The following is an 18088-nucleotide window of genomic DNA, read 5'->3' as shown; positions in this document are numbered from 1 at the left end:
AACGAAACGTTTCACTATAAACAGTGTATCTGCTGCTTGCTAAGTGCAAAGCAAAGGCATTTGAAGAGAAGATGACGAATAGAAATAATTGAACGAATAATAATAATAATAATAATAATAATAATAATAATAATAAAGCAATATGGGCGGCCTCTGTAGCGGATTGATGCCGTTAGTTTTTTTTCGAATCACCTGATGTACCTGTTTCTTTTAATCCATATGAAAGAAATGGGGAAATATTAAAGAAAACTGCTTAGCATTCTGAACTGTTTGATTAACGATTTTGTGTGATGAATGTCATACTACCTAAATGCAATACATTTTTTTTGACTGTTTTTTGCCATGTAAAATTCAAAATCCACTTCCCCCTTAACGCAACTGTAACGTTTTAGGTTTGGAACAAAATTATGGCAAATGCTATAAAAATACTAACACTGTACTAAAACTTTGCTCTTTAAAATTTTATAGCAAGCTTTGACGTTAATCTTAGCAAATCGAAAGCTCACGGACAGAATCTGCAACATGGCTGCCGCACGACACTGTTCAAATGCAAACAGAAGCAAGCTATAAGCCGTTATGAAGGTAATAATCGCATTATCATTTCCAAGCACACATTCCATTTACCGTGTCCAATGCTCGAAATAACCCAACGTCTTTCCATTTGTAAATTACACTAATTTTCCATCAAGATATTACCATCAACTCTCATTGGGTTCATTCCCTTCCTATTTCCTGCATCCTCATAACGTACAGCCTTTATGTAGCCCATTAGCGAGGCCCAATGCTTTTGAAGTGCCTCACTGCCCTGCGCTGCCCCTGGTACACGATGGCTACGCAGCAACAGCAAGACACTTCCGGGTGTGCGAACTGGACGGTCGTTTGACGTCATCGTTTGCCGGGTTCGGAGAAGGTTAACCGTTCTAAGGTACTCGCACCGCGTCGGTCACCACTTCCGCCGGCTCAAGGTGAGCGAACGCACAAAGATGGACGGTTCCGTGAGGCGAGCCTTTTTTGTTTTAGTTCCGCGTTCCGCTCCCCCTCCCATCTATTGTTGGCGCGGTTTTCAAGAGACACATTCTGGGATCGCAATCATATAGTGCTTATGATGTCATTAGCCCGGCGGTTGGCCATCCGACCGAGTGAAGGAATTGTTAACAGGAAACCAACGCTGTTACCTTTCCACCAAAAAGGGAGTTGCTTTCTGGTGAGCGATTAGAGTGAGCCCCATGTCTCGCGTAGAAAATCAATCGACCCCACATGAAGCAGCCGTAACGGTGAATGCTTGGGTGGTAATGTGATTTATAGCGCTGTTGAGATAGCGCAACGGGAAATGGGCGCTTGTATCAGCGGGTCATAAAGGGGGCACGGGTTTTGTGGCCGTAAAAAAGTTAGCATTTATGAAAGCTTTTTAACCATGCGACACTAAAAGCAAAGGAGTAATTGTTATTCTTTCCCTTGCCGGCCAGTATAATGGAGAGTAGCATTTTGCAAACATGATTAAAAAACTTACTGCTGCACGAATGGCACAATTTTGCGTTACTGGTCGCGCAAACGCAGCGTGGCGAACAGTGTATGTGTGTGGGGAGGGTAAAAAAATAGGTCAAACATGGGGAAAGCGAAAGGCGAGTCGGAAATCACGAAAGCGGAACTGTGCTGAAGACTGGTTCCTCGCTTTGGTCCCTTCCTGCTGCGCACGGCCGATTATACCCTATCGTGATTAAAGGGAGGAAATAAGCCTCAGGGCGTCGAAATTGGGTCAGCTTGGCCAGCGAGCTACCCGAGCGGCGGGTTGATGAAAGTGCAATTTGTTAATCGCGTACGAAAGCGAGATAAGTTCGGCTGTCAGGTCGAGTTTTAGCTCATTTCACAAAGAAAAGGATTACCTTTGCACACAAATGTCGTGCGGTCAAACCGACACAAACACACCACGGCAAAAGGGCAAGGTTGACGCTCGCTCAGCTGCAAGGTTTGGGATGAAGCGGAAGCTTTTGAATTCTGACCATACCTTGTGCATGGATTAACCATTAATAATGCACAATGAGGGCATTGAATGCAGTAGAGAAATGTGAATTTTCTCGTTATAATCTCGTAGAAATCCAATTAAAGCAGAGCTTATTGCATTAAATGTCAAGTGTCGCTTTCTAACGGCATTCAAACTCCAACAGGTTAGTTTGCCTTGGACCGGTGATTGATTTTCCCGGTAGCTTTTACCGAAGATTGATTTAAAATGTTAAACCCACCAAGGACTTCTATCCTGGCTCTTGTGCACTTTACCCTCCATCCAGCACGCACCATCTTCACGCTGACACTGTTGATCCAGTGCCGATGCTGTCTCGATGCGATCAACCCACCAGGCGTCTCCATCAAAGCACGTGATGGTGAGGGGGGTGTTATAAACCCTTCCAGCACGGCTGCAGTCGTGGTTCCCCCCTTTGAATACTGGCACTCATTATCAGCGTATGTTCGAGCCGGACTATCGTTAGAAGAAGCCATTTTAATTTGAATGTAGCGTGACCTTTCCATCCCTTGGCCGCTTCACCCTATTCCGCATCGGTTTCGTTTGTTTTGTCCCTGGCGGACTGCTTGCGTGGCTGATTCCGTGTGAGCAGTCCACCAATCACGGTCAGCGAAGGCAATTAAAACCACCGGCACCAGTGGTAAGTGTGCTGCAGATACGTGCGTTATCTGGTGGAGTTTCATTTGCTTATTATTGTTTTTTCGGTCCGTGCTGCTTTTTTTTATCTTTCTCTCGCTCTTCAAAAGGCGACAAGAGAGGGAAGGGAGAATAATTTTTGGGGACAAGCATACACATACACACACACATACAGCACATATATACTCACTGCCATCAGCGTGCATAGTGATGATAAATGGTGTAATTAGATAAAATGTTGCCCGACTCTTTCGTGAAGCAATGTAAACAAAGCCACTGGCACTCCCAAACAAAAAGGGGTTAATAATAACGATGAATTGTGGATGGACTGTTTTTGTTTTTTCGGTAGTGTACAAATTGGTGCAGTAATTGCACAGCTATCATTACACATTTTGTCGTTCATATTACCCCCATCCCTTTCTCCCATTAACAGCGACGAAGGTCAGCAAATTACGATGTTCGGTTGATGGTTTCTATAAACAATCGATTGTGTTTTGTTTGGTGAACCCTACTTCGTGCTGGTTTGTTGCCACTGTCAATGCACCATTTGTTTAGTATTTGTATCATCCGCGAGCATTTCAACAGCCCTAGCGCGGTAACGAGGCCCATCCTCGTGCACCACGAGCCGTTGGGGTGCCTGTTGTTTTGTCGATTTTTTCGGATATTTTTATTCCCAACCAACCCGAGCTTCCACCCCCCCGGAAGGGGTGCATCACTGCCCGTCGTACAGCACCGCGTGGAAGCGTTTCGTGTCAAATGTTTCTTTACCGCTGATTGACGGGTTTATTGCCGTACGGAATGGACTTCTTGGCTCATCGATTGTTGCAGTTTACTGTCGAATTCGGGTTCGGCGCGGGAGGAGCAAATAGTTTGAAGCTTCTGCCGGTGTGTGAGAGCTCCACGTTTTGACAGCGATCATGGCAACGGCCATAAACAATGCTTTATGTCGATTTGTTGTGTGTTGGGAGTTCTCTGGAATGAGTTTATTGTTTTTGGTTTTTTTTGTGCTTTTGTTAGTGTCATCGATTAGTGTGGGAGAGGTTGAAGTTATGTGTCCGAAGCATATTTAGATAAAACGCCATCAACTATAAACATATTGTCAATATTCAATCGTTCAAATTGTCGACGGACTAAAAGAACTGCACAGACTATTCCGTACCATTGTTTCCAGGCGACCAATTAAATATTTTTTTATGAATTGTGAAATTATGCACTCTGTCTTAGAGGATGCCTAATGGATCATTATTTATTTGCAGTATTTGCTGCGCCTTCCTCACTGTTCTTGCCCAACTGCAAGCAACTACTTATTTTGCCTTTGCCTAGTATAAGTTTACTACGAGAGTACTTGGCACAAATAGCCGTCTTGCCATAAAATAAAAAGGCCCCTAAGCGAAAGCATTAACAGTTTGCATTTATTCATAAAATTAAACAAAACTATTCTGCACACATTCCACCCATACTCATAATTCATTCGCATACGGGCACAATGGCACACGCAATGTGCTTTGTTTTCCCCTCCCATTCACACACGGAACCAACAATCACTGCCCTACCACCCTAGCAAAGGGTTCTTCTACATCGGTGTGTCTATGTGTGTGCGTTGTTCTGTTCTGCGATCGAAAGATAATCAGTGCACTGCAAAATACGGTGCGCAAGTTGAAGATCATAAAGTACTCGAGCAAGCGATGGCGGTTACGGCTCATAGTATGACCGGCTGCGCTACGGTGCCTCGTAAAACTGTCCATACAAACAACACCGGGGGTCATAAAACTGAAGCTGAACCAAAATAGCCCACACACACACACACACACACATAGAATTCGCGGTGAAATAAATCTCCATCCGCGACAGGGTCTGTGTTCATCATCGCGTACCGCGCGCGTTCGGTTTCCTGCGTCGGTATGGGGCTTCCATCACTCCATTCAACTGGTACGACCTAAAGATTAACCTTTAAAGTCCGAGTGTGCAGTAATTTGTCGGTGTGCAGGAAAGGCGGAGGGGGGCGCGAAAAAGTGGGCTTGGTTCATGGCTTTCGTGATGCAGAGACCAACCTGTAAAAACCTGGACAAAATTCGCATGTTGAAATGGTATAAGATATGCTTTTTCCTACACAATCAAAGCGGGACACGTTCGTACAACCTGCAGTAAGAGGGCAAAGCATTAGCTGTGTGTTGAAGCTTCGTGATGACCAACACAGACAAACACACACACAGACACGCGCTTTCATCTAGCAGGGTGCAGGGCATTCGTGAAAGGATACTTATATCTTTCCACTTCAGCCAGAGGAGGCGCAAACGTGAGTAACGCTCCCAAGACGGTCATTATCGAGCTGCCGTGTCCTGCCGGGCATGACGATGGCTCATTTCTTTGTGCTTTGGGCGCTACTGCTGCTGCTACTGCTGCTGCTCCGTGACGGTTTCCGGTCACCGGCCGAAACATCGCTCAAGGGTCGTGACGGGCATTGCAAATGTCACCCCGAAATGGGTTCCCCAAAATAGTGACGCCCTGTCAACGTTGGAACCCTCCACGCTGGAACACACACACACATCGGTGATTGATCGTGGAAAGCGGAGCGTGTCTGGGTGTTTTATTTTCTGATTTGCAAATTTGAAACATTTCCGCTCCGGGTAGTGTTGGGAAAGGAAAGTTTACCAGAAACTAAAAGTTTTATTGTTCCCAAAAATGGGGCGAACCTCACCGTTCGGTGGATGAGCGGGCGTGCAAGCGTGCTTTTGAACGCGCTTTCTATGGCAAGCAGGGCTTCCTGGCGTTGTATGTTCCTGTCCTTTCTTTTTTCTTGGAGTTGCACAGAAAAAAGGGTAAGAAACAAGCATGAAAACAACGCATTTCCGTTCTATCCCCACGATTCCCCTTCCACGGGTACATCAGGCGCGAATACAACCAGAACGCATTCTCACGTACTCCGGAGGTGAACCCTCGCACGCGTTACGCGGGCCGAACCTTTGGTGGCCTCAAAACTCCTGCCCCGACAACTCCCCGCCCCATTGGGGAAGCAGATGAATCAGCACGCTGTGGAAGGCCAAGATTGTATTTATAATTATGCTGGCCACCCGCCGAGGGGAAGTGGTGCTGCAAATTCGCCACGATGCTTACGACGCGTCGATGAGCGCTCGGCGAGTATTTGTTTACTATAAATACACTACCCAAGCGCTTCAGGTTTGCGATCGTTCGTTCCCGCTCGCACACGCTTAAGGTCTCGGAAGGGTCTCTGGGGAGAGGGCAGGGGGAAGAGTGCACGAAGCTAAGCATCTTGATGTATTTCGCTCTGTTTGTGTGTGTTTGTGCGGGTCCCTTGTCTTGGTCCATTTAAACCTGGAAGGGCGAAAGTGAGAGCCACCACTACAGAAGGAGGGCTTACCATCGATCTAAGACATCGGTGTTCGTCCTTCGAGGGGCTGTTGGTGTTTTTTTTCTTCTTCATACAACTGTAGTAGCTAGATTCCCGGTAAGGCGTTCGGAGGCCAAGCCGTTGCCAAAACACGCAAACTGTTTTCCCCTGTTCTAGGTGGGCTTATGCCTAGCTCGGCGGGTCGTTGGAGCTCGGTGACTTGAACGTTCGCTCACTTCGTCACGGCACTCGCAACGGTACGGTCGCACACACAAGGGCCGGCGTCGCAAAACCGAACGGACCCCGGGCACTTTAATCAGTTCTAATCCAACGCGTGTGAGTGTGTATGCGTGTAACAGTGTAGACTAGCTGGCACACTTGGCTCTTCTTTCTTTGTTTAACGATTTGAGTGTGCTTTGAACCAGTTTCGGAAGGTCTTTATGGATGTACTATTGCAGCACAGTATCGCCCAATAATCACAAACCTGTGGGAATTTCGCGCATTAAGGAAATTTGTGGCCCTGTTTGTAACCGGAAAGCGTAAGCGGCTCATTAGCACGGTGGGAACGTTGCAGTGCTGGTGTGGATACGTTTGTCGCCTGTGACGCGTGCTCGTTCGTTGCAGATAGTGCATCACTCTGGGACCTTCTCCGTCCGTCCGACATAACAGGGTCTGTGGGTGTGTGCGTGTGTGTGTTTGTGTGGTGTAAGGCAAGGAGGCTAGAAAGGAACCAAACATGGGTCCACTTAAGCAAATGACACATTGCGGAAGCATAAGTGCACTGTTTGCCGTGCTGATAGTGCTGTTCGGCGTCAGCTCGTCGGCCCTGACGACGTTCGGGAAGTCGAACACGAATCAACAGGCAGCCCCAACACCACCGCCGGGTAAGGAGGGATCGATTGTGGAGGGGTTAGGTGGGTTCGGTCGGCGTTTTCAAACCAATCATTATTCAACTACTATGTTGCGAAAGTTGATTAATGATGAAAACCCCCAGGAGTAATCTGCGAAACAAGAAAACGAGGTGTGGAGCGCAATGCTTCTGGAGGGGTATTTAAACATCCTCCCTATGTTTATAATGTATTAATGGGTTTTAATTGGCAACTTACAGACATTAGGCAGTTCATGTAAAATTGTCTGGTGAATTTGTGATAAAGAAGAGTCAAACACATCCTTTTAAAACCAAACCACTACCTTCGAAAGTCAACACACTCTTTTTAAGGTAAATCAATAGTGAAGATACAACGATAGACTCAGGAATTCTAGAAATGTTTGCTCAGAAAGAGGGAAATAACGCCCAATATTGCAAAATAATTACATACAAGCCACCTGTATAGAGTTTTACTAGACCTTTTCACTAAAGTTTTGGCAGGAAGTTGGAAGTTGTATGGAATATATTCTATTCTCTACTATTCAAGATGCACTTCCTGGTTAGTTGTGGTTTCATTTCTCGGCAGCTTCTGTTGATTGCCTAATCGTATCCTTGTGAGATATTTAAACATGTTTTTACTTTTTGAAGAATTATATTAAACAATTGTATACTGTTGGATTCTTGAAAGTCAGTTAGCAGGATAGCTAGTCCTACGGGGGCACGGTCCATTCAGGGCTTGACCCCATGACGGACATGCTGTTAAGTCGTACGATTTGACGACTGTTCCACGAGTTCGGCATTAGGTACATTACTAAGAAAGTAAACAAATACATATTCTCTATGCTGTTAGGGACTCTTTGCGCTAACCAAAGACCAAACTTGTGGAGTTGGAAATGAGAAAATATCTATTTTCTTGATAGCAGTGTAAAAAAGGTCAATTATATCAATTGTCAAATAAGATTCAACGCTTTACGCTTGAGCTTAGAACAATGTATAAGCTACGGTTGTAGGCTATAGAACAAGCTATGAACCTTAAATAAGGCTAGTCCGCAATAATAAGCCAAAATAATTAACAAACCCCGCCATTCGTTCTGACAGTTAATTAAGCTTCTGCTTAATCAACACATCACAATTCGCATGCCGGCATCGCATTGCACGGTATCCTATAATTGGATGTATTAATCACCCAAAAGTCATCGTTCCATCGGTTATCCTAATGCTTTTTGCGTCTGCAAATTAATGAAATTTGCCAGCCGTGCGTGTTTTGTAAAATTTAGCTTCAAACAAAACGAGAGTAACGAGAAACTGCTCAATCTCGATGCTTGCGCGGCAAAATTATGACAGCGAACGCCACACACACCATATTCACCCATTCAACATGTGCTCCGGTTTTTGCTCAACCGTCCACCGAGCGTTAACTATCAAAAATGGAACTTTTCCATTTCCTCTTCGGGCAGCGTAAAAGCTCTGTAATGACCTGTAGTACACGCAAAACAAAGCAAAGGCCAGGAAGCAAATAACAAAAAAAAAAAAAAACTACCAAACAGGAAAGGTCTACGATTACGCGTTACGGATTAGTTCAAGCATTAAGGCTTGGAATGTTCCCCCCACCGCGCCCAAATGATCGCACGCGAGTAACGTATTGTAAAGATCCCGCTTGCTTTATCGTGCCGAAATTCAACGCATTCGCCCGTCCCGTGTTATGGGGTGCAGGTGTGCGCGAATTCAACGACTCTCGTGCTCGTGCGTGCGTAGAACCCTTTAGAGCCGGAGCCCCAAAAGGATGAACTCGTAACAATGGAAAGAATTCGTTTCAGCACATTCCTTCACGTTGCTGAAAGCATGCTAATAGTTGCGGTCGTCCTCGGCGAAGGAGGTGGCGCACGATTACCATACCGACTGGCGCGTTTGGTAAACACATTTTGGTGTTGCGTTTGGGGTGTAGTTAATTCCGTGATCAGATAAAATCAACCCGCAAAAATACGAATGTCTGCTGCTGACAAAAAAGCTAAGAAAAAATAAATAAAACTAGGATAACGTGAAAGATAGTTGCAGAATATGCATATATTGCGTAAACAAGGGCAGGATAATACTATTCGATTATTAGTACAAAGCATCCATGTCAGCGCCTGAATGTATGCAATTAGCATGAAGAGTGAGAATACCGGCCCGGGACGGTATAAATACCGAATAATTGAATACAAATTAACGACTCGTTTGGCGTGGAATGGGCCGTCGAGTGCCTTTTGTGTGCCTAAGGTGCTCTTTGGTTCTACGGGAATGGGTCCAATCAACAGATTGGCAGATTGGCTGGCGGAAGTTTTGTTTGTCGCTTTCGAAAATTCAAGGCACTGTGTATGTGTATGTCAACCACGGTACCATGGCGAGATTATGTAAAAGGTGGAAATTTATGGTCCCCCCGCATGTCGACAATCGAACCATGGGTTGGAAGGCAAGCTACATGGATTCGAGACGTTATGGAAGGTGGCAGAGTGGCACGATTCGGATTAGCGGAGTGGCAATGTTCGAATTAATTGCACGATTATCGAAATCTTGATAGAGCGAGTTTAGTGGCACCCTCCCTCCAACTAATTGAAACTATCGACATGGTTGATCATGTTTAAGTGTGGCACACGATTGCTTACAGGTGGTACAAGCGAGTCGATTGCTTGCTTTACTACCGTTTAGTGAACACGAATCGCTGATTTTAATGCAAACGGAAATAGGGAGAAATGGTGGTAATGAGCAAATACAATCCGCTTTGTGGTCATCGTATGACGAAGGGTTGGGTATACAGTAAATGGACGAGAAGAGTAATCATTTTCGATGAAATCATTCATTCGTTGATGGTTGTTTGATTTTGTATGATTCTTTGATGTGTGAAAGGGCCGTTTCATCAGTGAATCAGATAAATAAAAGCTTATAGAAAACCAGTCAAAATTGAGTTCTAAACGAATGAATGAATTTCATTTATGTAACGTATGGTCAGACGTATCAATGAGCAAGCGAGCTATTTCTGGACGCAATCTGGACAGTGATGAATGAAATCTATTCATTCGAAGTGATAAATCAATCCCATGCCGTTGTTGAGCAGAGTCGGAGAATTTGTAGCATCAGTAGAGTTGCCAATATCACGGAAGCTACGTTCATCTGACTGACTTTGTATCTAAACATGTTTTTAGTACAACTTGTTCTGCCGAAGGAAGAAAAAAATGTCAGTTTTCAATCATCCATATCCAACTGTTGGCTAGATGGAGGTTTCCAGCGCCCTACATTATTATCTTCAATCGATCGATACCAAATAGATCTCTTGACCTTTAAACTTATCCTACACCTTGCACTGTAATTTTGATTAAAAAAAAAGGAATGCCACAAATACAAAGGTAGCTTCATGCTTACCTTCATTTGTGCACGAAACTCATGATCATGAACTACCTTGTTGCACATAATGGAGGATAATTTAAGCTCCTATCAGACTAGTACAGCTCGTGGAATTATAGGGATTGAGCACAGTGGCGGCAGCACCAGCAATGGCTGTACAAGCAAAAGAAGAAGAAAAAGAAAACAACTTTCAAGTAGCTGCTTTATCTTCGCTTGTCATCAAACACGACGTACTGGCAAGGCGCCGACGAAAGTGGAAAAATTAAATTGAAGAAAGGAAACCTCCGTCTGGAAATTGCTTCAAAATCATGCACAAAGGCGAGTTCAGCGGATGCAAGCATTATGAAGTGAGCGCAAAAAAGTGCACTTTTCGAGGTAGAAAAATTAATCCCCCCTCTACTTTGCCTCCATCACCCTTAAGACCGTGCCTATGTTGCTATACTTTTTTTGTTTGAATTTTCAGCCAGAATTGTAATTGAACCTAGGCACGTAACAGTGGTGCACTTGTTCGATTCGGCCATGGTCACTAGAGCTTGGTGGGTGAGCTTAGCAACACATCGTTACTTCCGGCATGATAGTCTCCCACTCCCTCGCCCTGCGTTCGTGAGACGAGTTCAAGACATTTGGGTTTTCCTTTCTTTCAGCTAATAATCATTGTAGAGCACACCGCTCGTTGTGTACGATTTTTAAACCCCAAAGTAATAATTTTGTCCTTTCTCTCTATTTCTCTCGTTCTCGTACTTTCTTTACAGTGGTAGCCAAAAGCTGTACCAATCACGCCGACTGCAGTACGATACAAAACACGAGCTGCGTTATCGATCCGATCGATGATCGTATGCGCTGTCTGTGCGGTGACTTCAAGGCACCGGTAAATGGATTATGCTCCGCAAAGTACAAAGGTAAGTGTAGCAAGTCCCACAGTGTAGCGAGTCCGGAAATTGGTCCCAATTTTCGGGTACCCACATGTAGAAGCCTTCCTGGGATAACCAACATGCAACAGGATTTGATATAGCATGGTGGAATGGGGCTGCTAGTGCTGAACTGATAGGCTTAACGCTAAATGAAAGTAAGCAAATCCTGCCAGCGGTGGCAAAAGGTGGCAGTGCCCTCAGTGACGGTGACTTGCGTTTCAGCAATAAATTTGTCGAAAGCTTCCGTACTTGAGGTCGTGGAAATGCTGTGCTGCCACTCAGTTCGTATCATGCACGGTCTGCGGGCTAGCCGCTTCGCAAACGGATGGAAGGTTGTAGTTAGATTTGAGGCAGATATGGGTTGGTTCACATTTCACTGTCCGCGTAACCTCTAGTTACATGAGTTATGGTGGACCCTCCCCTAAAGATTGCATATAAGAGCTATGTGAGCAAAAGATGTTGCATGTTGCATGACCTTAGCAGGTACAGCTGCGTGTAGTGGAACATAAAGTAGAGTTACGTGACTTGAAACAAGAGGAGCAGAACAACATTTTTTGCACATTATTGTTGATACCTTTACATCAGAGGAGGAACATAAAATTGTGTAGAAGTTTTGTCATGATGAACTAAGTAAATTAAGTGAAGTTATTGAATATTCACTCCACAGTAGATTTATTCATGCATCGTTTCTTTCTCAATTTAAATTAATTGCCATACCTCTAACATTTCACCGCTTCTCATATAATTCTTCAGGTCTGCGCCATCTGTGTGGAGACTCGGCCCAATGCGACTACGGTATGATGTGTGCCATCGAGAACTCTACCAAACCGACCACTACGCTGGTGACAAGCAAAACGTTCCTCACCAGCAGCATGCTGAGCAGCAACGGCAACAGTACCTACAAGGTGTGCCTGTGCGATGAGGAGGCCGAATTTTTCGAAAACAAACACGAACGCCACTGCAGCGGCGGTACGGTAGTGATCGTCACAACAGGAGCAGTGATTCCACTGATGTTGCTGCTGCTGGGAAGATTTATCGCTAACCTTCCCATCGCTCGCTGGTATTCGGTGCTTTAAGTATACGCCGTCCGGACATCCGGCAACCTGAGAAGTCACAAAACCCGTTGCACAATGCACCTTGCCAAACAGCACAAGGCAAAACAGCTTTCTGCAAAGTATTTGGGTAGATGTGGGCGAAGGATTAGCTCAGCACGTTCACGATAAATCCGAATTTCTTGTCCGAGCACCAAATTCGCCTTGTTAGTATAACGCGTTAAGGAGATAGAGATACGGCAATCAGAACCAATTCCAGTAAAGATTAGTATGAATATATTTTCTAAATTTCGGCACAGCGAAATGCACGACCATATCAAACTAGAATGCACAGATACTTTTAAAATAATCTTATTATACCATTCGATGCAAGCAAACAAGAACAACGTACAATTAGTGGACAACGAAAATGTAACTTTTGCGCTTAACTGTTCAGAGTTTTTGCCATTTTTCATATTCATATTTCCGGTTGATTATAAAAAAACTACAAAATTTTAAATATAAAACGACAAGGCAATTCAATCTTACTAGAGTGGCAGTGGATGTATTAGTCCCCTTCATATCAAACTATAGGGTTTTATTCGGTAGTTGTAAATAATGTTCTAAAAATTTAATCGATTTTGAGTATACTATTCCATCTCAAGCAAAGGGTTCACATTGATGTATACAGAAACTAAGTGTATTTTTAAAGTAGCGATAGTAAGAGAAAATGAAACCAAAACAAGTGTAAAAGTAGTCGACTTACTTTATTTTTCCCAAAACCAATACAAAAACACAAACACTAAAGACGTGCTTAAATGCTATCTACTCATGCTAAAAAAAAACAAGCAAAAGTAAATACTGATGATGATTGACTAAAGTAAGCGTAACTGTGTATACATAGCTGGTAACTGAGAATAGAGAGAACTTACATACTAATCGGCAGCAAAGTGTAAATGAGAAATTAATCAAAATTAGCCGTTGCTTGCGCACCACAACGAATGCAACTCAATTCTACGCGGTTATACGCAGTTTACACGCATGGTTTATGGAACGACTCGATGTAATGTAAAGTGGATTGTTATGTGAATAAATTTATTTGATCTACGTACGCTTTTTAGCTCTGCTTGGCGCATAGAAGTGCATTTTTTTACTCTAAATGATTTTGGGCGAAAACAAAAACGAATAGGTAAGTCAGGAACATGTAATTGGCGAAGAAATTGTTTTTTTGATAGTTGTGAAAAATGTATTTTTCAGTAATTTTTAAATTATCTGAACTCACTGGTTGAACTTCGATTGCATGCAAATTATTAAATATGTGGTTTTAAGTTGGCTCGTTTTACAATAAAAAAATGAAACTTTTCTCAATGAGCCAGGTGATATTTTTTTAATTTTTAAAACCGGGTTTTCATACAAACGCATGCTTTTTAATTGAACTACTAGCCGACTATCGAGAGTTCAACAGAAAATTATGCCAACTAAAACGCATTCAATAATTAAATTCATACTGCATTTAACTGCTCGTTCAGAATAACGAAAGTCGACATAACAACCAACGTCGATCACAGCCGTCGTTGCCCGGTTTGACAGTGCTGTCAAATAGAACCGGTTGAGCCAACCAATGTGGCCAGATTATTTTGGCGAATTTCGGTAGGAGCAACAATATTTTATCTGTAGTTTTCGGTAGGTTAAAATTCGAAACTCAGGGGGGGGGGGGAGTGCTAATGCGTAAAATAAAAGTTCCCTCTCACGAGAATATGCATCCTTTATCTAGGAACATTGTACTAGGAATCCAAAGCCAAAGAAGGACTACGATGCACAGTTTTCTTCTCAGTGGTGGCAAGTTCTTTTTCTCGGGGCTCTACGCGACCGCTTAGGGCGGTGGCAACGCTTTTTCGCATGCAATTTTATCGGACGGCCTGTCAAATTTTTATATGGGATTTGACAGATAACGTCGGACGACGAAATCGCACGTCCGACGTTATCTCTTAAATCCCATATAAATCTCGTCCAATAAAATCGTATCCGATGAGCGTTGCCACCGCCCTAACGCCAGTGTCACGTCGGTTTGTCGGTGGTTTTAGAGCGGTCATCTGTGAATCGGTAGGCATATAAAAAATCGGTAGGAATACAGATAAATCGGTATTTCTGGTCACTCTGAACCCACCGCACGCTTACAGTTTGACGTATGGCCATTTAAATCTACAACTTGTGAGAAAAAAGCAAAAAAAAAACGAACTAACGTTGTGGCGCAGTGCAATTGAAAGAAAACACGAGTTTCGCATATTTTAATGCGTAATGCGAACGGTTTGCGCGTGTGTTAAGGAAAAACTAAACTAAAAACTCCTTGCCAGCGATGGCTCAATCGGTAACGGCAGGTGGCTGCAAGGAACAGTCCATGATGAGCGAGCATCACACAACGCCCAAGAAGAAGGTAACGTTGGCGCTTGCAGAATGTGCCAGCGCCAACACAAGCTCGAACGAGGACGATTCTATCTTTCGCACGCTAGAAAACTTTACCGCCCAGAATGGCACAGCAAGCCCGAAGGTAATGTAAAGCACACGGACACGTTCATCCACGGCACGTCCCTTTAACATTACCCGCTTTACCCTTTCCCGTTTGCAGCTGCCCACCATCAAGGACTTTAGCATCCTGAAACCGATCAGCCGTGGCGCATTCGGCAAAGTGTTTCTAGGTTATAAAAACAGCGACCAAAACAAACTGTACGCCATCAAGGTGATGCAAAAGACGGAGATGATCAACAAAAACATGGTCTCGCAGGTGATAACGGAGCGAAATGCGTTGGCCCTGTCCCGTAGCCCGTTCTGCGTGACGCTGTACTACTCGCTGCAAACGCTGTCCTCCGTGTACCTCGTGATGGAATACATGGTGGGGGGTGATCTGAAATCGCTGCTCGCTATGTACGGCTTCTTCGACGAGCATACGGCACGGTTCTATGCGGCCGAAATCTGTCTCGCCCTGCAGTACCTGCACGGGCACGGCATCGTTCATCGCGATATCAAGCCGGACAACATGTTGGTGGCCGCGTCGGGGCACGTCAAGCTTACCGATTTCGGCCTGAGCCGCATCGAGATGCGCCGTGATCTGGAAATATCGGACCTCATTAACTGTTCGCCGAATCTGAACGCACGAACGCCCGGCCAGCTGCTGTCGCTCACGTCCCATCTGTCGTTTGGCTCGCACGATAAGCGCATAGTGGCGGATGCGGTGGCTGCCGGCGGTGCCGCCGCGAATCGACCCATACGGGAGGAAACGTCGGACCACGAGTCGGACAGTTCGTTCGGCAATTCGCGGCGACAGAACGATAGCAAAATGTCGGGCGTGAGTCCGTTCTTTTCCGCCGAGCAGAACGTGAGCGTGGACGAGGAGATCAAGGTGCTGCGTTCGGAGCTGACGATAGTGGAGGAAAAGTTCGACTCGTCCTCGTGCTACTACACGTGCAATTCGGATGAGGATGGCAAGACGAGCTCCGGCGGCAGCTGTGAGTCGGTGAAGCAGGTTCGCTTAAGGTTAGAACCGGCAGATGAACCGGCGGAGGAGAAGGAGAACATCGACAGCACAAACAGTGGCGAAGAGAAGGCGCGAATGAAGGATCCGTTCGAGTGTTTGATGGTAAGGCGCGGTGGGGATGGTTGTACATTCCACATATGCACGTAACGCTTCCACACTTCAATTTCGTTACAGGTGTCGAAAAAGCTGCACCGAAATTACACGGGCGAAGATTCGGGCGTTTCGAGCAGAAAGAGCGATATTTCCAACATTCCCTGCGAACTGTCGGCGATCGAGAAGGTGGAGAACCACTCAAACAACAGCAATAAGGACTTCAGTTCTGATTTTTCAAGGAGGTATGTGTAATATGCATGGTAATTATATACTTTTCTCACGATGTCCTTTGGCTTACAGTTACAGCATGAGTAATATCACCGAAATATCGCACTCGCCCGTTCGGAATGGAATGCGTGGGTTTAAAAGGCCAGAATTTGTCAGGTACGTAGCGCAGCTTTCATCTGTTTCTATCATGGGCTCATATGAAAAACAAAACATCCACTTACAGAGGAATCAAACGTGGGCGCCACTTGGGGAACCGGGTAGATTCGCTCGCTTCAGACGTCGACGGCACCAGTACGGGACTGACGCAGGAGATCGACGTGCTCGACATCTGCAGCGAGATGCATCGCAGCACGCCCAAAAAGCGCAAAAGCGCTGCCTCCCCGATCAAGGGCGTGCTGAAGGTACGGTCGCTGTCGGACGATGAGATGCAAACGGGCGGCGACGCGATCGCGAACGTGATGTTCTCCACGCCCGTCTCCTCGCAAAAGCTACGCCGCGAAGGGGGCCAGCTGGGCAAGCTGAAAAGCACACGATTCCAGCTGCCCTCCTCGATCGAGCAGTCGCGCAAAGCGAAAGCGTACGGCGAGCCACTTCCGCCGCACTTTATCAAAATGCCCGACGAGTCGGTAATGTCCCCGATCTGCACGACCGGTGCTACGGCGGGCTGTGACAGTACTGCGGGCGGCGATGCGATCGGCCCGGCGATCGAGAACACACCGAAGGCGGTGAAGACACCGTTCCGTACGCCGAAATCGGTACGCCGGGCACCGCTCGGGTCGGACGAGCGGATACTCGGCACGCCGGACTATCTGGCGCCGGAGCTGCTGCTGCAGCAGGGCCACGGACCCGCCGTCGACTGGTGGGCGCTCGGCGTCTGCCTGTACGAGTTCCTTACCGGCGTGCCGCCGTTCAATGACGAGACACCGCAGAAGGTGTTCGAAAACATTCTCGGCCGGCTGATCGAGTGGCCGTCGGACGAGGAGTCCCTGTCGCCGGAAGCGGTCGCGGCCGTCGAGCAGCTGCTCGAGATGGATCAAACGAAGCGACCGGCGGCGGAGCAGATGCAGCGGATGCCGTTTTTCGCCTGCATCGATTGGAAAAACATGAGCCAGCTGGAACCACCGTTCATTCCCAATCCGGACGATCCGCAGGACACCGGGTACTTTGAGGCGCGCAACATCATGCAACACCTGAAGGTGTCCAACTTCAATATGGACGCTTTTTAGGGGGAGGTAGGTGGAAAGGTTCCCTCGCACGCGGCGCACACAGCTGGATACTGGCCGTGGGAATGCAAGTGCTTTTAATTACGCACTACACACACATATACATTTCCTCTGGATGTGTGTGTATGTGTGTGTGAAAAGTTGAAAACGAATGTAGGTTTCGCCGACAGCACGGCCTGGGACAGGCGGATCAGAGAGAATAGTGCTAAAATAGGATGTAAGGGAACTCGTTATGACCAAGTTTTTGTATGTGACCCTTTCGTTTGTGTTAAATTATTGTTTAAGCGATACCGCAGTGTAGATATATGTGATACGTTCAAAGAAGGACTGAAACTGAAAAATAACGCAGTAGTAAAAACATCACGATTATGTGTGGTGAATGGCTGCGGGAAAAAGGATGCAGCAAAAACGTTAGCCACCAGCTTGCCCCAGCCAGCAGGCGCGCAAAAAAGGCGAAGTAGAAATGGGTCAGAAATCTTGATAACGCACGAGCGAGTAGCAAAGATATGGTTCCTGTGATGGATGTGCCAACATTGCCAGCGTGCAGGAACCGGTCAGCTGGGGGAGGGCGCAATCTAAGATTTACAATCTAAGTCGCTGTGGGTCATTCCGGCTGAGAGCAGTTGCTAGCGCACAGATGGGGGTTGCTCAATACATTTAGGTTTAAAGAACTTCACTGTAACAGCGAGTCATGCAAGTCATAAGTTAGCGTTAATATTTGATATGTTTTAGCGGCTTAAAATAAATAGACAATTCGAAATGAAGTGAAGCCGCAGAATGGCTGGTTAAGATAGAATGTCTTCCAATGATACATTACTG

The 18088-nt window shown here is 45.7% G+C and overlaps 2 protein-coding genes across 2 annotated transcripts; both read left to right on the top strand.

The window, feature by feature from the left end:
* The first annotated feature begins 6224 nt into the window (after nt 1-6224).
* Nucleotides 6225-13333, top strand: LOC120896254. Its single transcript, XM_040300239.1, has 3 exons — nt 6225-6886; nt 11004-11150; nt 11916-13333. Exons 1-3 carry the CDS (start codon nt 6739-6741, stop codon nt 12236-12238), a joined length of 618 nt encoding a protein of 205 aa, XP_040156173.1. The 5' UTR covers nt 6225-6738; the 3' UTR covers nt 12239-13333.
* A 1031-nt stretch (nt 13334-14364) lies between these two features.
* Nucleotides 14365-18062, top strand: LOC120896554 (serine/threonine-protein kinase greatwall). The gene is made up of 5 exons (XM_040300748.1): nt 14365-14741; nt 14820-15827; nt 15900-16060; nt 16119-16202; nt 16270-18062. Exons 1-5 carry the CDS (start codon nt 14550-14552, stop codon nt 17270-17272), a joined length of 2448 nt encoding a protein of 815 aa, XP_040156682.1. The 5' UTR covers nt 14365-14549; the 3' UTR covers nt 17273-18062.
* The last annotated feature ends 26 nt before the right edge of the window (nt 18063-18088 follow it).

The sequence above is a fragment of the Anopheles arabiensis genome, chromosome 2 (genome assembly GCF_016920715.1).
Source record: "Anopheles arabiensis isolate DONGOLA chromosome 2, AaraD3, whole genome shotgun sequence".
NCBI lineage: Eukaryota > Metazoa > Arthropoda > Insecta > Diptera > Culicidae > Anopheles > Anopheles arabiensis.
The sequence above is the reverse complement of the archived record's forward strand: the minus strand, read 5'-3'. Positions and strand labels throughout refer to the sequence as shown.